General features: G+C 49.2%; 4 protein-coding genes across 5 annotated transcripts in view; 1 reads left to right on the forward strand and 3 right to left on the reverse strand.

The window, feature by feature from the left end:
- The window catches only part of LOC128727403 (capon-like protein), a 63,315-nt gene extending 49,176 nt beyond the window's left edge, over positions 1-14,139 (reverse strand). The window contains exons 1-2 of the mRNA XM_053821311.1: positions 13,990-14,139; positions 6,368-7,089 (exon numbers count right to left, since the gene is read on the reverse strand). Coding sequence (XP_053677286.1) covers positions 6,368-6,472 — 105 coding nt within the window. The 5' untranslated portion in view covers positions 6,473-7,089; positions 13,990-14,139. The remainder of the gene's footprint in view (positions 1-6,367; positions 7,090-13,989) is intronic.
- Positions 14,140-16,334: 2,195 nt separating this feature from the next.
- On the reverse strand, positions 16,335-17,765 carry LOC128724513 (SKI8 subunit of superkiller complex protein). Its single transcript, XM_053818238.1, has 4 exons — positions 17,694-17,765; positions 17,184-17,487; positions 16,868-17,106; positions 16,335-16,793 (listed from the first exon to the last, which is right to left on the reverse strand). Exons 1-4 carry the CDS (start codon positions 17,763-17,765, stop codon positions 16,335-16,337), a joined length of 1,074 nt encoding a protein of 357 aa, XP_053674213.1.
- LOC128725754 (protein NDUFAF4 homolog) lies at positions 17,764-18,543 on the forward strand. 2 transcript variants are annotated; one of them, XM_053819522.1, is made up of 3 exons: positions 17,764-17,908; positions 17,977-18,098; positions 18,145-18,543. In XM_053819522.1, the coding sequence occupies exons 1-3, from the start codon at positions 17,764-17,766 to the stop codon at positions 18,478-18,480; spliced, it is 603 nt and encodes a 200-aa protein (XP_053675497.1). In that variant the 3' UTR covers positions 18,481-18,543. The 2 variants fall into 2 exon arrangements, with proteins under 2 accessions (XP_053675497.1, XP_053675498.1); XM_053819523.1 differs by having other exon boundaries at positions 17,977-18,068.
- Positions 18,544-19,695: 1,152 nt separating this feature from the next.
- LOC128726885 (uncharacterized) lies at positions 19,696-20,878 on the reverse strand. The gene is made up of 3 exons (XM_053820728.1): positions 20,728-20,878; positions 20,160-20,642; positions 19,696-19,727 (listed from the first exon to the last, which is right to left on the reverse strand). The coding sequence occupies exons 1-3, from the start codon at positions 20,876-20,878 to the stop codon at positions 19,696-19,698; spliced, it is 666 nt and encodes a 221-aa protein (XP_053676703.1).
- Positions 20,879-25,480: the final 4,602 nt, after the last annotated feature.

The raw sequence follows: 25,480 nt of genomic DNA on the forward strand, positions 1-25,480 counted from the left end.
GTTGTTGGCGCATCAAAATCCAAAGCCTCGAAAAGGCTGGCGATTTTCTTCACTCCCGCTTCTGCGAGCGTTCGAGCCTTTTGATGAATGGCGAGACCACAGGCAAGAAGAAGCAGCAGCAAAAAGTTGGTGTGTGTGGGAGTGTTTTTCCCATTCCAAAGTTTCCCTTCGATCGCCAGGAAGCACGTGATATGGACCAAGACGACGACGACGACGACGCCCAACCGAAACCGCCTTGACATTGGAACAAACGGTAGTTATGATTTTCTTTCATCATTCGCGCGTGGCCCCCCAGCTTTTTTTCGCGCCACCTTCCATGGCTTTTTTGTTCCCACTTCTTGGACGTTTCTTTTCTGCGTTCCTCCTTCACATAAATAAGGGGAGAGAAATCGCGACACGCGATACCGGAGCACCAACAGCCTTCTCTCTGTTTTTTTCCCCCGCCCCAAAAAGGGCCACGCTGCCCACAAGGAACGGGATATCTCTTTCCCACGCACACACACCCTTAACGGTGGTAGCAGCTGGTGCAGAACCTAGTGCTCGCCCCCCCCCCCCCTTCCCCATCATCCACCTAAGTTAAGGGTAGAACAAAAGTGCTCTGCAGAACTACGGCTGCATAAAAGGGAGCACTTTGTGTTTGTGTGTGTGCAGTTTTTTTTTCTCGTTTGCTTCTTCTCTCCCTTATTTTCACCGTTACAAATGCACGAACGTGATGGGTGGAAAACAAAAATCACATTTTCCATTCCACCCTCCGGTTCGGTGGGGACATGTTCGTTTCGATCATGGACGTGGACGCACATCCGGAAAGTCTGTTCCTGGTACCATTAATGGGGTGACATATTGCGTGAGCACACGCCGCATTCTCAAGGGCTTAGGTACTTGGCAGGGGGATGACAAGGAACTCCAACCTCCCCAATCTCAGTCACCATAAGCGGGCAGAGTGCAGCAACGCCACCACCATGGTTCCTGCTGATGAACCTGTTTTTCATCGAGAACGGCACACGACCGAAACCGTGGCAGGTTTTCCCGTTCCGTAAACGGGAGCGCCCCAAAACGGGAAGAAAATTCCCTCTTACACGTGAAAGAGAGAGAGAGAGAGGGAGAGTGGGAACACATCGAAAAGGCGGCAAGAAGCAAATAAAAAAAAAAGACCAGGCCACAACGCCAACGGAGCGTGACAACGAGAGATATGTTTTGGTTCCGTCGTTCGCCTGACACACAATGAGGGTTGAGGGCGGGGGGGGGGTGTTCCAGGGGGGTGATTTTCTTCCCCTCTTTCCACCTGCACCACACACACACACAGACACATGGGATGCTGAATCGAAGCGCAACGGTTCCGTTATCGAGCAACAGCCCATCGGTTGGGAGGGAAAATAAAACGACAGAACAGTGATGGCGAAAAAAACAGCAACAACCAGCCCACTGGTGGCGTGGTCGCTCTCTCTTTCTCTCCATCGCAGAACAACAACAACAAAAAAAACACGGACTACCGGCACGGGATTGTGCTCCCAGTAGTGACCAGTGACGTTACGTGACCGGGAGCCCAGAGCCGTTGGTCGTGACTTACCCCACTATATGTGGGGTGTGGGGTGTGGGGGGGGGGGGGGGTGGAAATAAGCCACCCCATACCATCCTCTCCCCCACCCAACCTCGGCATGGGAAAAGAAAATACGACGACGGGCGAAATTGGCCGGCCAGATTCCGGAGCGTGCGAGGGATCCAACATTCGGTTGAGATAGCACCTAATCACGTGAAGCGAACCACGCCGACCGCCCAATCCACCCACTCACCCCTGGGACCATTATTGGACCCGCGAAAGATTGGGAGGACATTTCATAATAATAGGTTATAAATTTCTTCCAATAAAACGACAATCAGCCGCCGAGGTTCGCTTGTCGGTGTGCGAGAAAGCGCAGACGGCGGGCGTGCTTTTCTTTTTTTTTTTGGTTGCGTGAAGCGAAACAGAAACCCCACCAATATTACAGGACATTCGAGGACATCCGCGTTTGGTGCGGTGGAACTCACCCCGTGCCACCCGACAGGATGTGCTTTTGCACGTGTTTTCGGGGGCTTTTGTTTCATTGGAAGCTAAGAGAGTGAGAGAGAGAGAAACTGATGCGAAAAACCCTGACAAAACTCGAAACCGTATATTATGATTACGAGGAGCCACCCGAAGGATAACGTGTGTGTGTGTGCCCGCACACAACAGCGCCCCGATCAGGCAGGCAATCACCGGTTAACGGTAAAATCGGGCTCGTCCTCGAAGGGCACAACACGCCGGGGGCAGGCGCAAAATTGTCACAAAACTGACAGCCGCAACGGGACCACGGTGCGTGCCGTTGCTACCAGCGCAATGCCGCTGATAAACGGGGTTCCCTACCGGTGCTTGGAGATGATGCAGCAGCCGCAGCAGCCACAACTCGAGAGGCAATATTGGGCACGCTGGGGGCCCTCGAACTCGAACGTGGTCAGGTGCACAAAGTGACGTTGATTGAACGTCCAGGGTTGTGCTTTGTTTTTTGTTCTTCTCACGGACAGCGCGCTGAATCTGACAGATGCGCCTGCGAGAATGCTGCATCGATGTGTGTGCGCGTGCGGTGCCTTTTGTCATTCGCCCTCAGGGGGATGTATGGCTTATTAATCGATCGGTTGGATCAGGAAAATGTGGACGCCATGTGTCCTCCAACCGATTATCGGGACGTCCGCGCGCCGTGTCCTAAGGCGTGTTATTTTTGTTCGCTTTATCTCAAAACCCCAAACAAAGCCAGCGCGTCTGGCGCTTTATCTCGTCGACGTCGACGATGGTTTTGTCACGGTATCGGTAGGACTTCAGTAAAGCCCCCCCGCCTTTCGATATCGATGAGTAACAAATGGGTTGTGCGCAAGCCGCGAGCCACACTGTGGAGTGATTGACAACTGTCAATGTAATCCCATTGCGAGCGCCCTCTGGTGGACGGGACGTCGACACACAATGCACGATTAAACCGCCAGTCTCTCTCTTTCTTTCTCTCGCGCTCATGTGCGAGAGAGATCTCGCTCGATCATGTGCGATCGTTATCGGGACATTTAGATGTAATGGATTTCTTTTGGCCCTTTCTTTGTTTCTGCCCTTCCTGAAACACACACATACATGAGTATGGCCGCATGAACGTTTCCCAACCCGCCTTTGATCTCGTCTCGGTTAAGGGCCTTGGGTGCCATATATACCCCCCCCCCCCCCTCAGCAAACCCTTCGCGGTCCTTCACCCACCCACCCGCAGGAATTCATCGACCTTTCTCACTGCTCAAAATGGAATACGACGCCCATATCGGGGAGTGATTAAGGGCCGTGAGTTGAGTTTTTTTTTCCGATGCCCCCGGGGGTCACGCGGATGCTCAATTTAACCATTTCTATTGCCGTTTTATTTTTCGTGGTCAACTGGTGTATTCTGTGTGTTTGTGTGTGTGTGTTTTTTTGTCTGTATTTTATTGCTCCAACTCCATCCGAGTCTTCTCCTCCCACGGCATATCACATTCCATCACTTTGTGGAGAGGCTTTTTCCTATACCCTGTAGGGTTTATGTCGCAAAAGAATTAGCCCCGACCCGGCCCTTAAATGGCAGGGGGGGGGGGGAAACCACCGCCCCGCCCCCGCATCAGTCTGCGTGGCTCATAATTGGCGCAAATGAATTGAGCAAAGCGAACGGTCTCCGTCCCGTCGCGCTTTTAATTGGCCCAGTTTGATCGGCACAACAGCAAACAAAAAAAAAACCTTGCCTCGCTGTTACAATTCGTCTGTGCTGCTTTTCCGAACACAATGGCATCCCTCACCGAACGCCAGCTGACGCATGCAGTGGAAAATGTCACACCGAGCGAGCTTGCGGAAGCTGCAAACTAATTGAAACGCGTCGTTCTAAGGCGAGCACGGAACGCCGGGTTTCCGGCTCAAAAGCTCGTGGCTCGTGGTACGGGGGAACCTTTTTTTTTTATTTTCTTCAAACTCAAGCACCTGCCCCTGGTGGGGTTGCCTGATAACGGAGCGGGGAAACGCTGGTTGTTGGGTTTATTTATTTATTTCTTGTTTTTTTTTCTCAACCCCAAACAAAAAAATCACCGTCCCCAGGTCGCCCATCATATTTACGGTCCAAGCCCAGCCCGTGGTGTGGTTGCGAGCGGCTTGAACATAAATTAATAAACCCGACGCGAGTGAAAAGCACTTTACCCCGTCGGAAATTAAAGACAAAAAAAAAGCGCCGGATGAAATAATTCGTTTTTCGGGTGGCTGGCCGGGGCTTCACGACCGAAAAGAAGATGGGAGATTGGGGGGGAAGCTTTGAGAGTAGTTTCGCTGCGGTTGGGTGTTTTATTTTAAAACGATGCCGGAATAAAAGAAAATACCCCCTTGCCCCCTAAAACACACACAGACACACACACACATACACACAGAGGCGATAGTGGTAGAGAAAGAGAGCGCAAAGGAAAAACTGCCGCCCTGGGGTGGAGCTTTCGTTTTTTTTCGTTGGTTGGTTCGGGAGCTTTTGCCTCGAGGCCTTGACGTTTCGTCTCTGGGGGGGGGGGGGGGGGATGAAGAGGGGGATGCTGATACCACCCACCCTCCTCCCCCAATGATGCTCAATTAGCAGTTTGGGGTGGGCTCTTCACAACCCCTCCCCTGCACCATGGCGTAAAATTGATAGCCAGTGAGATGAGCCAATTAAGCTGCTAACGAATTACTTTCCGGCTTTCCGCTCGCGGCTTATTTGGAGTTAGTAGTTGTCTTTCTCTGCGCTGCTTGATTATACTCCTCGCAGGCCCACCAACTGCGTCACTGCAATCGATTATGGGTTGGATATAAAAATATGACACCAATTACAAATGCAAGCCCCCGATCGATCGATCGATCGCTCGCGGGAAGTCAGAAAGCCACTTTAAATTCGAACCACCGCTACTCAAAGTAAGCCAACGTTTCAAGACACACCCGGACGCCAGGAACTTGGACCCCCGGAACACCTCGTCGACCTCCGTTTGAAATGCCAACCAAGCGGTCGATTATTGCCGGATTCCGCACGATTGAGGGCAGGCCAGGGCCATCCAGAAGTGTGGCTAGAAGATACGAACCCGACCGGCCGCTCCAAGGGCGCCAAGGGCGTTGTTTGCCAATGCACCCCCATCGTAGGCGTGCGGGGGTTCCGGACCCTTGGACCGTTGGGGGTTTTTGTCTAGCTCAGCTAGGGAGAGTTGTCAGCTTCCCGTACGCCCCAAAACCAGTTCGCAACACACGCCCGTCGCGTGAACGCAGGCTTGGCTTCGAGAGTTCTAGCATTCCGCGAGACAAAGCTAAGTTTGCTAAGTGTCCGGGTTCCGTTGCGCGGGTTCGGAAAGATTGACCTCGACCGGGCACCCACCGTGTGTGTGTGCTGGAGCTCGATCGGCGTGATAGTGTCGATTAGAAGGCTTACCCCATGCAAGGGTTTAGGCTGGGTTTTGAACCACTCTGCCCTGCATAGCTTCGAGATCGACGTGGGATCAAAACTGACCGGGAAACGATCCTGCCGCGGTATCGAGGAAGATAGATCAATCGACCTCTGCCCACACACACACACACACGGAGGGTTGCCTTTCCCAGAAATGCTAATGAGAGAAAGCGTAGAAACCCCATGGGTGTGCCCGAACATCACGTGCGTGTGTGTATATAACTCTATAGCAAAGATGGGTCGTGTGGAAGCGAACGCGAGAAAGAACACCCAACCCACGAGAAGTTTTATGACCTCTGGAGCGACGAGAACACCTCCAGCTTGTCGTCTGAACTCTTGCACCCGTGCGATATAAACCAACCCCGGAAAGCTGCACGCCATCAGTCATCTCCTGCTGCCATTTGCCCTTGGCGTGACCTCTACGACAGCGCGTGCCTTTAGGGATCATGAAACAGCGATCTTGAGAAATGTGCCAAAGTCGTGCCCGTTAATGCAGCCCGTAATGATGATCTACTGTAAAAGCTACCCAACGGGCCTAGGGGCCGTTTTAAACGCGCTTCGTTTCCTAATCACCGCCTGAATGCTAAAGTTTCACTCTTCTGCTACGTTCGTGGGGTAAAACACCTTTGCGTCTAGCAAGTGGACACGCCATACACGGCGAAGGGTATGCCATTAGGCTGATAGAGGCGAGGCAATTGGAATTAAAATTCGCTTAATCAAGCCGCCGAGACAAGCGGAGGTAGATTAGCGACGCCATTTTAACCCGTAATAATGCCCTCAGGCGTAGGGTTGTTTGAAGTTTCTCTCTCTCTACAACAGAACCTGCGTTGTGGGTGATTGTTCCCGAAATGTAACCCTTTTAGCATGGCAGCTGCAAGAGCAGACATTTGTTGGGGAAAGTCGCGAGTACTTACCTTCGCCTGAAATGTCAGCCCGTTGCCGTAGAACGCCTGCTCAGGATACAGCGGCACGCGGATGTCTTGATCATCCTTTACCAGATCGTAAGGTTGAGAAGGCATCGTGATGCTGCTTGTGTGGGTGTGGTTTTGCTCGCAACGGGTCGCAGCTAAAAACTGGCAACACTCGCGCGTTTGCACTTGATTTTGGGATCTTCACGAACTCCCCGGAAAACCCCTAAGCTTGCTTGGGTCTTAAGGGGGTTTTTCTAGCTTCCTTTTTTTCTTCTTCTCTTTGCACACACACACTCGCAACGCACACACACACACACCCGTAACGATTCTAGCAACCTTACCGATTCGTTTCCTTTACCTTTTCCGCTTTTCTTTTATTTCCTTTTGCTTCTAACACTCACACTTTGCCCTTACGCTACGTGACGACGCTCACACACAGAAAGGGTCTCTCGGCGGGGGGGGATCTTCCGCTAACACTAGCACTAACACACACACACGCACGCACACGGAGGGTGGCTTAGAACGTGCTCTCCACCTACGCACGAGCCCCCCAAAACCCTGCCCGCCAACGTTCACGTCGATTGGTCAGCCCGCGCGAGACTCACATCCCTGGCTCTCGAAACCTTTTTCGATTTGGGTTCGATTTGATTCGGGAAATTCTGGAGCCCCTACTTACAAAGCTGCTTTTTGCTGCTTGCACGCGTGCACCTGTCGATGGGAGAGCGCTGGAATGAATGAATGCGAGTCAGTACACCCCGGCGGGTCAGCTCAAGCCCTCAAACCCTCAAACCACCTTCAAATGGGGGGAGATCAACAAAGATGGACGAATGTGAACGAACTCGAGCTTCTAGCGTTAGAGGGCGCGCTCTAATCAGACGAGTTTAAGATGTGTGGGTCCGTGTAAGGGCATGACTAGCGCCCATGACTGAAGGGCAAACGAGAACGCGAGAACGAGAACGAGAGAGAGAGAAAAAACACGTCCCAAGACGGTCGCTTCCAAAGATGCAGTTCATTTCCTGTTTTTCCTCGTCGGACTCCGCTCGGATCGGTGCGAGGTTGGGTGGCTTTTTTTTTCCTCCCTTAATCCGGTTTTACGCCACCCGCCGGTGAAGAACGGTGACTGACTAACGGTCTCACGCGCGCGCGCGTTCTTCGAGCGTCCTTTTTGCCCCAGCGCCCGATTATGGTAACAATTTATATCCTTCTCACCAACCCCCATCCCAAAAAGGCCGTGTTTGTTCCGTTGGCTTTTTTTTCTTCCTTACAAGCGCATGAAGCGGAAAGGATTCACCACGGGCAGAGAGTCCTAAAGGGCGGTGTCACACAATTCAGCATTGAGATTTTGACATAAAGCCACGCAAAATGCGCCAACCGCGCGGCGGTGGGGCAAAGGCGCCGAAACGAGATGATAACGAGATTACAGAACTTTTCACTTAGCCAGCAAAAGGAGCAAAAGGGGAGCCAGCTTAGGGTGGGCCCTTCCTTTTTCTTCTGCCACTGCGCTACTCTGTAGCTTTGGTGGGGGGGGGGCTTTTCTTTTTCCACGCCGCGCTAGAATGGCGTTTTTTTTTTTTGCACCGCTTGTAAATGGAACCGGTTGCAACGCAGCTGATTAGAAGATCGGAAAAGCTGCTTTCGGTGCCGCTGCTCGAACGGTGCCCGACTCGGAACACAAAGCCTCCTCCACGCCGAAGAGGAGGCAATCATCCGTCGCAAAAATGCTGTAAGCCGCCTTTTTCCTTGCGTGTAACGTGCCGTGGACTTTGTACCCACCCCCGGGATGTGTGTGTGTGTGTGAGGGTGTGTCTTCTAAAGGAAGCATCCATTCGTCGTGCAATATCGAGCTTCCAAACGGCACGGCAAAAGCTTCCTTACAGCGAGCAGGATTAAGAACAATTTGTTCCACCCGCGTGGAAAAGAAACCCTTTACACCGTTGGTGTAGAAGGGTGGGGAGGGTGGGAGTGGGTCCCAGTCGCGCCTCCCGAGTGCAGCTGCACTCGCTTCTCTATGGGAACAGCCCAGCTACCAGCTTCAGTGAGGGCTTCCTGGCAGAGAGCTGGACGAATGGCTTCAAAAAAAATAAAAGGCTCATAAACCTTCTCGTTTCACGCAGCATCGCTGCAGACGCGAAGCCCAAACCAAAGATAAGAGAAAGAGGGAATAAGAGAGAGAGAGAGAACGAGAGAGAATGAAAAACTGGATAAACCGGTTCTAAGTCCCCCTGTTTCGAGCCCAGGCGTCGTCTGCCGGCTTTGTTGCGCGTGTTTCGCGCGTGAAACCATGCGCCAGTACGAGCGCATGTGTGTGTGAGGGAGAGAAAGACACAGAGAGAGAGAGATAAAAAGGGAGCCCTTACGTTAGGTATTCTGCCGCCCCATCCCCAGACCCACGGGACCCCTGAGGGAACCTCCAGCGGTGGAAGGATGGACCCGCGATCGAGCGCTGGAAAAAGGGCCTCGGAAAGAATTCTTTCCACCGATTCCCTTTTGGGGCCCTTTTTTTCCACCCACCGCGGAGGAGCAGACGTTTCCTTTTCCGTTGCCTTGTGGCTGCTTCTAGCGCTTCTTGGAGCGCCTTTTTTTTTCTTCACCCCCATGGTTGGTGGTTTTAGACGAAGCGGACACATTCTGCCGTTCTGTGTTCTTTTTCCTTCCCCATCATCATCATCATCATCATCGGGGGGTACGTGCTTTTTCTTGTTCTTCTTCTTATCCTTCCATTTGCTTATGCTCTGGCCACCGTTTTCTTCGTTTCGTCTTATGCACCACCGTTCGCACACGATTGCTGGATTACCCTTTTATTTTCTCTCTCCCGTTTTCGTTTTCTGTCCGGTTGCCTCCAAAATACCTTAAATATATATACACATATTCTCGTTTCAACGCTTGACCGCACGAACACACACACACACACACGAGCTAGGGGCGTGTGTGCGTCGGTGGAAATGGAGGATGGAGGAAAACAACAACACCACGAGAAAAAAAAAACTACCTTCAAAATTAAACCCAAAGGAGAGAGAGAAAAAAATTAATCATCCACGAAGAACTCGGTGTGTCTTTGCGAGGAGTTTTTCGTTCACGATCGCGATCCTCCCGAAGGGAACCCTTGCGATCATATGATGCCAACCGAAATGTACCCTCAACCGTCGTCTTCCTCGAGGTGTGAGCTTCTTTGTGTAATGTTCTTCCATCCTAGCAGGGCGGCGATATGCCGGCGATCGCGAAAGAACCTCACGAAAGCGTTCAGACATGTACGCGGGCTGTTGGATGTCATCGGTTTCTTTTTTTCGTTTGCCTCCGTTCGATGTTGTTATGTTGCCCTCCCGCGAAAAAAAAAAACCTCTCGCATTCCGGCTGGACCGGATGGGAGGGCCAAGCGTTAACCAACACACATGCGCGCGAGAAACACTTTTCCTACACTCGATTCGATTTTGGTTGCCTTCCATTCGAGGCGCGATCGAGTAGTGATCGATCCCTGGACGATCCCTTAGCGATCGGGGTACGATTTTTTGGGGTGTTTCTACTTCTTGCGATCGAGCTTTATTGACTCACACACACACACACGCGTAGACCGGACACCGATTGGTAAGCGGTCAGACAAACCCACCACCTGCTGCCGGTTTTCTTGGCTTTCTTTTCTTCGCGATCCCGATCGCTCCGATCTGACGTTCTGAGCGAGAGGGAGCCCTTTTTTTTTGGTCTCGTGATATTGTATGTGCCCTCGCTGCATTCTTCTTTTTTGGGCTTTCTCTCTTGCTTTTTGCTTTCCCAGTGTCTCCCGGGAGCCCTTTCTCGCCGGATGGTGCGCGCGTTTTAAGGCTCGTTCTGGGTGTGGTCATCAACCCCTGTGCGCTCGCTCAAGAACGTATATTTTATGCTGCCCGAAAAAAAAGGCACACAGCATCCAGCAGCAGGATGCAGCTGCCGAAGGGTCAATTTGTGTGCAGCTGGAGAAAAAAAGGGCCACCAATCGGGAGGGAAGATTGGAAAAATTGGGCATATTGGGAAGGAATATCGTCTTCTGCTGGTTCTTCTGGACAACCGTGCGAGCGCGCACGGAGCCGATTATTTGCGGTCATTATTTTTGGGGGGGGGGAATAATTGAGCGCTCGGGGAGGAACGAAAATTGCTTCCCATAAACTCTGGCGAGAGAAAGCGCCCGGTGGAGAGTAATGGTTATCATACGTGCCTGTACCACGGTCGGGGATTGGAAAATAAGGACATTTTTGGGCATTTATGAGTTGCCAAAGGAAAGAAAAAAAAGGAGCAGTTCCAAATATGGCCGTTCTGATGGGTATAATTATTAATTTTTTTTTCATTTTCATTCTTTCCAACGAACTACATTTTAAGGAGTTCCTGTACCATAGTTTGGCATTCTTCTTAAGAGCATCATCCTTTGGGTGAATTATTTGACAGATAAATCCTTAAATCCTCCACCAGTAAGCTCTCGCAATCGCTCGCCCCAAAAAGCAATCACTAAGGCTCCGAGCCGCGTTCACGGTTTCAGATTAATCAACTAATTTGGCGTAACGAGCGAACGCGTCGAATGCGAGGTCCGGTTTTTTTTGTTTTGGCCATCGAGAGCCAACGAATTACGCTGCCTTTACACTTGTTTCCCGCTCGTGGGCAGCTCTTGAACGCGCGCGATAATTAAATCCAGCGGATCTTCAGCGCTGGAAACCCTCCACAGGTTGGCCCACGCCGAGAAGGCAACTCTACCCTCCCTTGGTGGGGGGCAAAAAAGGTAGAGTTCCTAACACTGCCTGTTCCGATTCCAAAACGCACTTCTTCTTTTCGGCTTTTCCGGACGGTTTCGTGAAGGGAGAGCGCACCCATCAAACTAGTAACCGAATCCGTTTCATCCAATTACACGACCTCCTGGCGCATATGGAGTGATGCTTTTTGTGTTTGTGTGCATGTGTGTGTGTGCCGAAAGACGAGGGCACCGATTTTGATGTTCTTTTCCAACCCCACAATCCCTGGTTTTATTCGGAAAACCCAACGACCTGATGTTTGAGTGAAAAATGGCGTAAAATTTCCTCAGCTCCTATCCATGGCGCACAGTGGCGGAAAATCGATTCACTTTTCTTGTGTTTTTTTTTGTCTTTCCCTCGCCCCATCACTGTTGCAGCTACTCTGCCAAACTAAGCGAACTGTGGCCGCAGCGAATGGAATATCATTTTGCTCGGTTCAATCACGTGCCCCGCAAGGTGTCGGTTCTTATCAGTGGGGTGGTGAATTGTTTGTTTCTTTTTCCCCCAGAATTCAGACGGTTGGTGGATAAACAGGACTCCATCAAAAAACAAAAAATTGACACCCCTGATGTAGCACGTCTGGGTGACACCACCGGAATACGAGCAAAAGGTGATCGAGTTCGCGAATTGGAAACCGACGCTCGGGGGATTTTCCCTCGCGTAAACAGGGCTGCCAATTTCCTTGGAGGGGTGCGTTTTTATTTTCGCTCCTTCACGCAATTGCGACTCCAAACCCCGTGGTGGATGTCATTTTTCTTCTTCTCTAAGGAACATGAACCTACCTCGAAAATTGCTCAAACGTAGGCAAAATATTTACACTTCCAACAGGCACAAAAAGAGGAACGCTTCGGGAAGTTAATCCCGCCAGCAAGCATTCTATGTTCGCTCTCTTCGCAAAATGGCACCATTTTGATGCTGAAATGATGCCAGTCCACCTCAAGAGACTTGCTTCCCGGATCTCGGAAGCACTTGACGTGTGGCCTTCCGTTTTGGATAATCACTAATGACCAGATCCCGGGTGTCTGCGTCTGCAAAAAAACATTGCAAAACATCCTTCTTAAAGTTCCTTCTCGATCCTACGGCTGGATCGCGCGCTTGCGACACACTCGCGATCCAAATGACGCTCGAATGTTCTTTCTGCCAGCGGAGTTTTTCCGTGAACGTGTCTCAGATCCGTCCACTGGCGACGATGAAGACGACACGCGGGACAAACACCACGACCCCTGGCTTGGCCGACACGGATTGCATTCCCCCCCTTCCCAAACCAGCTCCTTTTTCTACATGGACATGGGCATGGGCAATTTCTATTTTCGTTCCGCATCCGACACCGCAACCAAAACGGCGGCGGGGGAGAAACGACGACGATATGTCCACGATGGCGGACGTGTTTCAGATCCCCACCGACCCTCGATCGGTGCTTCTCCAAATCCCGGCCATTTGGATCGAAAATAAAAAATGATCCAACGTTTTCGACCTTTCCGTATTCGACCTGTGGGTTCGATGGTTTTTGTGGTGGATGGTTTTTTTTATTTTCTGCCCTCTCGAAGTTCAGCTCAAGCACTTCACTAACCACCGAAGAAAACGCCGATTATGGATGATTTTTAACGGCCAAAATGACCTCTCCCGAACAGACGATCCGTGAGACACGTGCTTTCGTTCGCACGCATCCTTTTTTCGTTCGTTTTCAACTCGCCAACTCCCCCCGGCTGTAAACGCGCACAAGGAAAGGGGGATGTTGAGCGCGTTGTGAAGGGAAATAAAAATAACACACGTGTATATATGTGTGTGTAGGTCTGCTGGGGGGGGGGGGGGGTGGTTCGCTTGCATTCGGGCGCAAGCAATGCGCTTGTGTCATGCTGCAACATGCAACATGCAATTTACCATCATTTTCGCATGGCGATCTCTTATTACTCACAACCCCACAGTCCCGAGTGTTGCGGTTTTGTCGATCACTCGATCACACCATCGAGTCCGGTGTTTCGTTCCCTCCCCCCTTCGATCACGACTCGATCATTTCCTCCCCACCCCACCCTTGCTTGCACAGTCGATGACACGATCATCATGTTTATTCATCACCCACCACGCGGTGGGGCATTAATTTATGCAATCGCGCAAAACGCGGTTCCGTTCTGATCGCGAGCCTGATCTAGCGGGGCTGCGAAACAAAGAGCGAGCGGGAGAGAGAGAGAGCGGGTGAGAGACAAAGCAAGCGAGAGGAACAGCGGCTCGGTATCGATCATTCGAAGGGTGGTGGAAGCAGTTGATGCTTGGGCTGACGCGATCCAATGCTCGAGTTGTCCACAAACGCGCCTGGCCCGGAATGCGTGTCTTTGTTAACGGAGTGATTCCGTTTTTTTATGTTTGAAACAACAAAAAAAAAGGGAACACTTCTAACCGGTACACCGAAACACGGCTTTTAAGCCACGCAACCCACGCAAATACACGAAATTTTGGCTGCTCTGGCTTCTGGGTGTGTTGTTGCGATGTTGCACTTCTAAAACGGGCCCAGATTCACCGGGCGGGAGGTTTTTTTTTTCAATCTCTCTCTCTCTCTCTCTCTCTCTCTCTCTCTCTCTGTCACTTTTCTTCTTCAGCTAACTCCCAAAACACACAGCTGCCCACGCAGGTCACTTAGCAACGAAAACGTCTTTAAAAACATGACACAAATCGCGGGCGTCGATCGTACACGAACACGGCACAGAATGGCTCGCAAAATTACTGTCCCGAAAAGGGTATTTTTTTGAAAGTTATGCTAAACCGGTACCGGAGGATCACCTTCAAAAAATGGGGAGAAAAAAAAAACCACGCCAAACAACACTCTTCACCGAGATGGTTTAATCGATCGCGGTTCTAATAAAAAAAAAATCGCCCTACCGATTGCTCGAACACCAAGCGACGCCTGATCTCGCAACGTACACACACGCACGCACGCACACTCTCTCTCTAGCACACGCCGCGTGCGACTGTTCCGCGCTGGGTGCAACGATGTTCTGCGCTGACGTTTGATCGCGACCCAACTCGCTGACCGTGTGCTGGGCCTGCACTGAAATCGAGATCGAGTGTTGTTGAGCACACGGACCGGAAATGGCTGGCTGGCTGGTTGGCTGGCTGGGTGGTTTGATTCTGGGTGCGAATGGTTTTGAATTTTGTGGCTGGCTGTATTTGTTAACCGCCGACTTGCTGGGAAGGATGCACGCTGGCCAACGGCAGCACACCGGCTGCGGGCAGCATCGGGAGTCTTCGGGAAATAGGACGTGCTTCGGGAAATAGGACGCGCTGGGCGTGTTAGAGCGAGAAGGCACGCGAACGAACGGAGAGCGGACATGGCGGTTTGGCTCTCAGCTGGGAGAGAGAATGTGAACGTGCTCTCTCTTGATCACGCTGAGTGAGGAGTGTAGTATTCGATGGTCAAAATTAGGGATTTTTTATGCGGATTTTAGTTTATTCTTCATTTCAATGCACTTAAATTGATATTAATTTAATGATTGTGCAAATTTTTATAATTCTTTTAGATTACGCCGTACTGTGATCCATGTGCTGCTTAAAAGGGCTGTTAAAAGTCACTTAAAAATATTTATAAATATGTCAGTTATACATTTTAACTGCTCTTCCATCGATAGAGCTCAATTAGCTTGAAGGACCTTCTATTTTAATAGCTGCATTATCAAATTACCACTAACTGTAAAGGAAGTATTTTAAATTTTTATATATTTTTTAAGCGAACTTTTTCTATAGCTTTTCTATGCTGCTATTCAATAGTTATTCCACGATAGCATAATATTGTAGGTAATTGCAGCGAAGAGAGAAATTCTTGTTCCGTAAAATGACAGAATTTCTGAAGTGTTACATGCTTACATCTCCGAACTGTGTACCACAAAAATCTTAACCGCGTGCGTGCTAGAAAAAAAAAACTAGAAAATTTGTTGACCTGCCACACAGTAGATTTCCTTTTTACAAAAGGCGCTGCAACTGTCGTCAATCGTTTTCTAGCATATTTCAATTTCGAACCGAATGTAACGGTTTGCTACTTTCGTTTGGTTCTTCGCACGACCTTCTGCACAAGTTTACATCATTACTTACACAGCCTCCACAGCTTCTTCCATCGCCCATCCTCCCAGACGTACCACAAACGTGACGACGGAGAAACGAGCTGCATAATATTATCACATACTTGCTGACCTTTCTTTTCCCTTATTTTGGGGATCTGGGGCCAGCGTATTCACTGGACCTTTACAAATTTTCCCGACGCGGATAGAGTGATTCGAGTGAGGGGAGAGACGAAGAAACGACGGTCCGCGGAACGTGTTCGAATGTGAAATGGGCTCGAAAGAAGAAATCAGTGAACTATGAAGTGTAATTCTATTGCGGAGACAAACATTAAACCGATGTCCTTCCTGCGAAAGATATTCACCCAGAAATGGTTCGGTTTCGATATGGAATTCTCCCGGCCCGGCCCGGTCCAGGCTCCCCTGGGGGCAGGGAATCCAATGAGTTTTGGGTTCTTGGGACCTTTTTTTTCCTCTATTGTCGATATGAGGGTCTGGCATTCGTGCTGGGGGGTATTTTGGAATGTTTCCTCCATCTGCGAATAGATGGTGAAGAAAATACAACACGTTCGGTTTTAGGATTTCCGCGTGAGTGTTTGCTCAACAGAACGTCAGGAAAATGAGCAAGTTCAGGAGAGTAGGGAAGAAAAGCTTGCACGAAGGGACAAATGAAAAAGGAAACCATATTCTTCACTTCCTCGCACACACGTGGTCAAAGATATTAATGAAGTGCGAACAGGATTGATTTATGTATGAGAATGCCGGTTGGGTCTAATGTGCTCTTTAATATTAAATGAATGATTTGCAACACATAGCCACTTGGAGAACGTGGGAAAAGGTCCGTGCGATGTAACCAATTGTAGGGTTGTTAGTTTGAATGATAAAATAGACCATAAAAATTTGATTAAGTTTATTCGAATGTACAATTGCACGTTTTAATTGATTTTTATTTTCTATTTTAGTTTTCAACCGATTCCAGTGATCGTCTGAAGATCAGTTCAATGTAAGTATCATAATTTTTTGCTAATTTTTTTTATGTCCTAACTACGAGTTCATCTATTTTGTCAATTTGGTCCAATTTAACCCGAACATGCAGAAATACCATCATCCAATATTAAAGAGATAAAATACGCGCACGCATACATTTATTCTGGTTCAAAGGTTTTATGAATTCTAAACGACGTTTGGTGGGCAATCATAAAGATTTATGCATTTGTCTTCGGACACGGAAATGACGCTGGAACTATCGGGACTATACCTCACGCCCCACACCTGATCCGCGTGTTCCGTAAACGTATGTAGGCATTGGCGCTCGGCAACGTTCCAGATTTTGACCGTTTTGTCGCTGGAGGACGAGGCAAAGTTTTTGCCATCTCCAGAAAACGATACCGAAAGCACCCACGACGCGTGTCCGGACAATGTACCAACCACGTCGGAATGTGCTACATCGTACAGCTTCATGTGGCCATCATCGGAAGCCGTTAGCAGCATCTGGGAGTCGGGTGAGAAGCACAAGCTTCGCACAGACATGGCGTGTCCTTCTAGCGTTTGCGCGACCTTACCAGCAGCTACATCGAAAATGTTGATAATACCGTCAATAGCACCACTAGCAATATACTTTCCATCAGGACTCTAAAAACGCAAAAGGAAAAGGTTTTGTGAAGTAGAGTATTCGAATCGTGGACCATGGAACAACCACCACTTACATAGGCAATGCTTAGTGTAAATTTTCCGTTTTGAGGATCGAGCACCTGCTCGGCTTTACCCGTTTCCACGCTGTAAAGGGAAATTTTACCCTCATGCGAACCGGAGATGATGTACTTATCGCACGGTGAAAATGCAACCGTCCATAAATCCACGGGCCCAAGCGAAATTTGATTCATCAGCTGACCCGTTTCCGCTTTCCAAATGCATAGGCTTGAATCTAGCGAACTGCTTGCAATAACTGAATAGAGAAGGCAATACAATATAGCCATTTCTCGATAGCACGCTTATTGGTCGTTTGGTAAATTTTGCACTCACCTTCGCCACTTGTGCTTACGTCCACGGAGACCACCCCAAGCGAATGTCCGGTGAACGTGTTCCGAAGCTTGAATTTGCTTCGATCCGGCAGGACATCCCAAATCTTGACCGTATCATCGACACCACCAGTAACGATGAAATCTTTGTACTCTGCATTGCCGGTGTCTTTCTTACCAGCGGTCGAATCTCGTGAGTTGTCGTCGTTTTCCTCTTCGGCGTCCTCCTGCCTAATCTTATATCGGCCCCACGCACAAGACCAAATGCTTTCTTCATGCGCAGCCTCTTCCTTGTGTAGCAGGGAATACTAGTAGTTCCGCCCAAACATAATGCAAAAAATGTTAACAGACATTTTAGGTAAATTCCCTGCCGACTTCTCGTGCTTACCATGTTGATTTTATTTGTTAGGATTCTGTTTTGACTTTCGCCCAGTGAAAATGCTAGCAGGATGCTAATGTAAACAACATGCGGCGATTTTGACGTTTTACTATATTTCAAACCTTTCGCCCTTACTGTCAAAGCAATGTATTTACGCAATCTGTGATTCTTAAAGTGTTTGGATGTTCTGCGACTCCCGTTCGGCATGGGTAAAGTAATGTCCGTCGTCGGACGGCAAGTGCAGCGGTTTAATGTTGAAAACCGAGCACAAAAGGTGATTTCGCAGGCGAAACCCAAACCGGCGCCAAAGTTTGAGTCTAATCTTCGCGATCTCGAGCGCGTTCTGAAGGGTAAGTTCACAGCAGGGGGAACTATCATGGTCTCTAACTGACCGAAAGTTTGTTAATTTTCTTTGCAGAGCATCCAGAGATCGTACAAGAACAAAGTCGTAAGAATGTTCATTTAGATGAAAATCTTCGACGTGTTTACGTTACCTCGAAGGACGTTGCGGTAAGACGAAGCAGTTATTATTTTTTATCTGTGTCATAAATTTGTAACGAACTTTCGTTCACATTGTTACGTGTAGGTGGGCGATAATGCCAGCCAAACCCAAGATCCAGATAAGCCTCTTCCAATCAATCGCTCTTCGGTGGAGGAATATGAGTTCGGTCATCTTGAGCCGCGAGCTATAACAAAAGGCCGATGTACCCTTCGACAAGCGGTCCAGTTCATTGCAAATCATCAAACCGACCCGCAGCAATGGACTTCGGCAAAAATAGCAGAACATTACAACATGAAGGAACCGCTAGTCGTAAATATTCTCGAGCATTTTAAATCATTCGAGGTGCATTTACCAGATAAGAACCTGCAGAGACGCAGGTTGTTGACGAGAGCAACCGACACAAGTAAGCAAATCGAATAGTAAAGCAAAACTGATTATGGTATGTAGCTTTTAACCAAAATCTAGTAAATGTATATCTTTTCACTCCGAAAATGATGCTTTCGTTCGTTAAATTTGTTTACCCTTCGCGGAGCTGATTGAAACTAATGTTATCCTTCTTAAAAATATAGACATTTATTGAAATTTATCACAGAATACATATTTTTGGTATGAACAAAGAAATGGCATAGTGGAATGTCGACGAACGCATAATCAATGTAAAACACGTAAAATGATCCAAATGATATGTAATCGCGGGGATGGAAGAAACCGATGTGGCTCTAACTAGAAATTTCGTTCACGTTTTCTAGAGTGCTAGCGTTTACTCATCGATCAGTGCGCGCATGCTTTCGCTTCAAATCGTGAAACAACGAAGTTATTTATCCTTCTTCCGAACAGTGATATGCTCCTGTTTGAGTAGTGTGTCCTGTTTTACACCTGTTCCAGTACCGTAATCGCCTGACCATATTTAATGTCATTCGTTCGCTTTGTTTCTCGCTGCTTCTTAAAGGAACCTATTATTATATAGAATTCTTACGCACTACAACTTCATTTGCTTCTGGCGTTCCTACGTTCTAAATTATTGTATTTTTTTTTGATGCCCCGAAAGAAGGAAACCCCCATTTTTGCGGGTTTCAAAAAACCCCAAGGCAGAAACTTCTGCCGTTCCATGTTCGTGTAATATATCATACGTTCCCGTCCGTTTCATCGCTTCAACTACCTCAACCGCATTACTCTTACTCTGCTAGGTTGAATTCTTTATACAGTGGCCGTTTCGACTGCCTGTTGATTTTGTGTGTTCAACACGCTACTGATATCGCGTGAACCGGGTGCATTTGTGCATGTTCTTTTGCTCAGACGTCTTCCGGCACGTATCGATACTGTGCTTCTTTTGGTAGTTTTAAAAATCGAAACAAGAAATATTGCAAACTTTCGTTACACACACAAAAAAAAGCTTCGTTTTTTCACCTAAAATCAATAACCTTCAAATAATGCGTGCCTCCTCATCGTGTCTTATTTAGCTAATATTCCTTCCGCATTAATACGATCCAGACGATTGATAAAATCACTTTCATTCGCTTCGTAAGGAACGGTTGGCGAGAGTGCGTTTCGAACGTGCAAAACTTGCATTCACATTTCATGCAAGCATTCTTCGCGCACAACTAACTCCGTATGGTAAAGTTCTCTTTGGCGTTCTCAAAGTCTGCCCATCTGTGGCTCAAAGCCCACTGCAAAATCGTTGTTGTCGGTTGTTTGGATGATTGGTTAGGATGTTAGTAACAAAAGAAAGATGTTGGAACAGAGAGAGAAGAAGAAGAAGAGAGAGAGAGAGTTCGGTTACGCATGATAATAATGAACAATGGTTAATATGTGATTCTACAGTAAGGACAATATTGCGCCCCGGGCGTTTGAATTGGGTTGGGGGGCTTTGATTTTGAAGGACAGATCTACTCTAAGCCGAACGGTGGACGACCAACCCGCCCGACCAGGTTCTACAACCTCAATGATGGTGCTCTACCGTTGGAGTAACTAAGAGGGTGCAAAGGGTTGGCAAAGGAAGGGACAGAGAGAAAGAGAGATAGAGAAGAGAAAAAGAAGAGAAGATGGAGTTGGGCACGTTTTCTCGTATTAGATCAAAGGCGGATCATCAGAATCATTACCTAGCACCACGTCTTCGTACGCCGGCCGACGGCGGTGGCGGTTGCGATGCGCAAGGAACCGTTGTCGCAGTCGGGACCACAGATCAGTGCGCTTCGCCAGGAATGCACTGCCGATAAGTATCACCACGAAGGCCAACGGGATGAGCACGCCTCCCAGGATGTGGTGGGCAGCGACGGGCTCCCGCAGGGGAAGCTGTCCTGCGTGACCATTCTCGGTGCCCTTAATGCCTTCGGCTGCCGCGTTGCTGCTATTTCTAGAGCCACCGTTCGTGGTGGCTGATTTGTGGCTGCTTTCGTCCAGCAAACAGTACACGTACGGGACCACACTGTTGCTCGTTGCAGGCGCTGTTGGTGAGGACTGAGACGCGTTTTTCCCGTGATAGGCGGGATTCAGTTTGTAACCAAAAAGACAAACACACTGTCCCTTATCACATGACGCGTTGGGGGGGCACTGATCCAGCACGTCCTCTTGGCAGGCAATAGCTGGAATGGAATGGGAAGGGAGGATAAAAAAGACAAACATAAGGAACTGTTCTCGTCCGGAATGGTGTCCCTCGGTGGTACATACTGTTGCTACTGTTTTTGCCCACGCTGGTGGTGTCGTAAGCATTCCGGCCACCGATGTGCGCGCTATCCCGTGGATTGCCTCCGATCGACCATCGGAGGTGTATCGCAAAAAAGTACAGCGTCAGAAAGCACAATCGTCGGGTCGCAGACATGGCTTTCTTTCTTCTCCACTTGCCCAAACCACGCAACTACCACCACCGCGCTACTCACAGGCTCGACGTTTGTTTATGTTTGCGCTGATGCAAAGAAAAGGGCAAACTCGCTGAAAAACCACGCACTGGAACAGAAGAAAAATAATTTGAAACGGAGATGAGAGTCCGTTTTGGACCGGAAAACTGCGCCTATTATCTCTAGATATTCGTTATCGTTATCGTCTGGCGAAAGAAAGAAGCCGACGTCGTTTGCTATGACTAGAAGAGAGAATGCCTTCTAGCTAGCGTGAGAAAGAGAAAGAGCTGCTGTCTACTTTTCTCACAATGCTTGACAGTTGGTCAGTGTGGAGAATGTTTTACCTTTGTTTCAATTATCCAAGTTTTGTAATTTTTTATGCAATCTGCAGTATGCAATAATTACGGAAATATTTTCTTATCTTTTTGAAGCGATATCGTGCCCTGAAAACCCAAGCAAAATCACAATTGGATGTATCATCACACACTCCAGACAACCGTACACTGCAGCAGCGGAGTATTCAACCCGCACGTAAAGCTCCCCGGGCATGGCGTACCGCAAGCGACGGAAACTGAAACAGCGCATACCCGTGTACGTTTGGTACGTTTGAGAGCGATCTGTAAAAAAGGTTCAATTGATTGGCAAAATGTTGTCAATCGGAAGATATCGAAATGGTTAATCGGACGGAAAAGCGTAAGTCGGGTGCAAGTGAACGCGAATCGCCTCAACCACATCGGGCGTTATTACGCGATGCCTACGCACGGGACGGAGGTTTGCGCGATGGCAGTGATGGCAAAGTGACAACGGTGCCAGCCACGGCCAACGCTGGCCATCCGAGTAAAAAAGAATCCCGTTCCTCCATCCAATCGGGTGTGTGGAGTGTTTTTCGGTTTTCCGCTGCTTCTTCCCCAGCCGGGAGTAGCTGATGTGGTTCGGTTTGCGTTGTGTCATTTGCTGCGTGAGATTTTGTGTGGCGAAAAGGCGACATAAAAAAAAAGCGAAGCCTGAGCGCACCATCGGAACGACCTCCGGAACAGACAGGGTAGCCAGGCAAGGGCGGCCCACTAAGGGTAGTTTTTCGACACACCGTGTGGTGGCGTTTTCGTGGTGCAGCTGTGAATCGAACGGGTGTTTGCCGTGCGGTGCATTAAGCCATCCCGCCCATCGGAGGGCCATCCTGTGGGGCGGATCGTGAAAAAGACGGCCACGGTACGCAATCGAACCCCAAAAAGCCCCCCGTTTGGCCCTACCCAAGAAGGCTGACAAAAAAGGGCCTAAAAGGGCTGGTGTCGTGTCGTGTGCTGTTGCTGCTGCGATGTGCCTTTTCTCGTGGTGAGAAGGCGAAGCTTTTAGTTGCGTGATTTTCCCGACGGTCGACCGTGTGCGAATGGTGGAAAAAGGGTGGAAAAGCGCGCGCGCGTGTGTGTGGGTGCTCGACGAGAGTGTGTGTGTGTGCGTGTGTGTTAACCCGGTGTTTCTTTGCGGGCTTCTGGGGCGAAAAGGCGCTTGCTGATGTGTTAACGTAACCGAGATGGATTCTGGCTGCGGTGCCCAACTTCTAGGGCGTAGTAATTCTGTTTGCAAAATTTCACCCCAACCAAACAGCCGGGAGAGCAGCGCTGTTCGCTTTTTCTGGTGACGCGTTTTCGTGGATAGTTTGCGTGTGGTGTTGCTGTTGTTGCTGTTATTGCGTGTACGATCAGCGCCGCCTACTTCGGAGGTTTGAAACGAGAATCCTCCTTGGCGATATGCAAAGTGACACTTTGCGTGGAGACGTGGATGATGTCGTCACGTTGTTTATCTCGGCTTATGGCCCGAGTGTGTGTATGTGTGGTTATTATAAAGGTGCGAACAAGCTTAGGAACTCCATTGTCGTTCCATTTTTCTCGAGTCTCCAGAAAATGGTTCTCCGGGACGGTGGAATCACACTCGCACCGGAGATCAGCTCACACAGTGCAAAACACTCCGTTGGCGGTATGAAGCAGTGTGTGCGTGCGTGTGTGTTTCGTCTAATCAAGATGGTGGTCCAATTCCCACCGTCCAAGACAAAAACAACAACAATAACGACGACAAAATTGCGTACCTTTCGCGGCTACCAAGATCCGGCTCTTCGGCGCATTGGACAACTGGAGAAACCGTTTTGGTGTGACTTTTTCCGCGACGCGATGCGAGAGACCGCGCGATCCGTACATTTTACGAGATTCGCCGTTTTTGATGTTGTTGTGCTTTGAGTTTTTTTGGTAGAAAGTAGCCAGCGAACGTTTTGTGTCGCGAATGCCACCACCACCGTGGCCGAGGCTAAATAAATGCCCGTCACAGCAAAATGAGTGCTAGGTCTCTTTCTTTCTCTCTCTCTCTCTCTCGCTCGCGCACAACAGCGTCTTGTTTCGTTGGCAAAAATTTGCTGCCTCCACATCCGGCATTTTCGGTGGGGCTTTTCTTTTTCTCGCCCTTTCTCCGTAGTGGAGTGGTGAGAAAAGGGGCATGTTGTTTTGTCACGATAATAAAGTCATTTGTGCAACGAGTTCATTTGTCTTGCTTCCTCCACGAATGGTTCCATTTCGTCGCCGCCTGGGAAAACCTGGTCATTCGCTCCAGGAAAATAAAGTCCTCGGATCCAAATCTCCCCCAAAAACACCCAAGCTGGAGTTCTTCCGAAGATTGTTTTCACTTCGATTCCGGCGCCTCATGAATGGGAAGATCACAATTAGCGTACTGGAGTGTGCGGGTGCGTGTGTGTGTGGCTGTGTGTTTCACTGTACATTTGCGGGTCCACTCCTCAACCGCACGCTGTAAATCATGCCGCGAAATCCTCCAATGGATGATGCCACCGAAGTGACGATGACAGACCGCTCGGTTCTCGTGTGTGTGTGTGTGGCTGTGTTTTTTTTTGTTTTCGCTGCTGCACCTTTCTCGCACGAACCACTCCCACCCCTCATCCTTCATTGGGGCGAGCGAAATGTGTGTTTGCGAATGTGTGCCCCCTCCCCCCTGGCATGCACCACCCCATACCCCCTGACCCCGTGGGGCAGGGCACAGTGCGTGCGTGTGAAAAGTGATGTTCGTGAGTAGGCCGTGGCCTGCACCAACAACACTAACAACACCAACAGCAGCAACAGTAGGCGCGATAAATGGAGCACGGTTGCACTAACACCAAGGGCCGGTCTCTCCCCCTTTTTCACATTCAGACAAAAGGCCTTGCCGGAGGAAGGGTTGGCATGGAAGAAAGCAGCACCACCCCCAGGACCATCGTCATCGACTCCCCATCCTGGCTGCTTGTTATGTAGCTTTCTGCCCTTTCGCGAATGCGTCGACAAAACCGTCGACGACGGTGTTGTGCTCCTGCTGCGGAACTACGTAATACCCTCGGAATACTGCGTTTGGCTCCATGCCCGTGCGTTTTGGTTGGAGCTGCGTTGAAGGACGTTTTTTCTGAGGGGAAGATGGTGCATTTTGTGGCAAAAAAAAAGAATAAAGTGCATCCACTTGCCCCAGCCTGGGGGAAAGGCGTTTTGAATGCATTTTTCTATTGCACAAAACCTCCAGCAACTTTAATACGACCACCCGGTACGGGTGCCCGTAGAACTTAACCCTCTGGTGAATGTGTAGAAATTTCAGGCACACGCACACTTTTACCTTCCACGCATTTTTTTTTGCTGATGTCTATTGTGCACCCCCACCCCTTTTAGTCGCGTTGGGCACCACTGACTGGTTTGACAAGGTTGTGTGTACCCAACACCTCACCCCCACGCTCACATTCTCCCTCTCTCTCTCTCTCTCTCTCTCTCTCTCTCTCTCTCTCTCTCTCTCTCTCTCACACACACACTCTCCCACCGGTGGCCGCGACGGTGCGTAATCGAAATGTAAATATTTATTTCCAACGATTAGATCATTTCTGAAGATTGTCAAAAAAAAAAAGAAAAACGCACCACAAACAGCACACACTATCACGCACAAGCGAGGAGAGGGCCCACGACGGTATCTGGTGGCCATTCTGTCACCCTTTTTTTTTTTTTTGATGGACAAATGGTAGGCCAAAAAGGCGAGATACGCGTTTGATGAGCAAATTAGTCGTGCCCGATGTCAATGTGTGGCTTTTTGTTTTTGTTTTTCATTCCGCTGTTGTTGTTTTTGTTGTACACGATTTGACAGAGATACGGCCGCAAAGAGCATCAGCGGCGGCAAAGGTGACACGGTCCCGGATGATGGGCCCCTCCGTGAGGTGTCGTAATTGATCAATTGTACAGTGACCGGGTCCGGGTTGGGCCGGAACATCAGCCTGGTATTTTGCTGCCAGCTGGAATAGATGAGAAACGGCACAGTGTTTTATTTTATGTTTTTTTTAGTGAACCCACACACTGTTAAGCGATTAGCGGTTGTGTGGCGAGCGTGGTGTGTAGTGGGATGGGGCTAATGTTTTTCTATGCTGTTTTTGTGTCCCCGCTTCTGTTCACCTTGACGCCCTGTTTGATTGGTGATGCAATTTCTAGCGTTGATGCGACTTACTCACTCGTTAAGAAGCTTCTGAAAGGCTTAATAGCTTCAGTGTTTGCAATAGGATGTTGAGAAAATTAACACGGTTCGGC

The sequence above is a fragment of the Anopheles nili genome, chromosome 3, assembly GCF_943737925.1.
Source record: "Anopheles nili chromosome 3, idAnoNiliSN_F5_01, whole genome shotgun sequence".
NCBI classification, from domain to species: domain Eukaryota; kingdom Metazoa; phylum Arthropoda; class Insecta; order Diptera; family Culicidae; genus Anopheles; species Anopheles nili.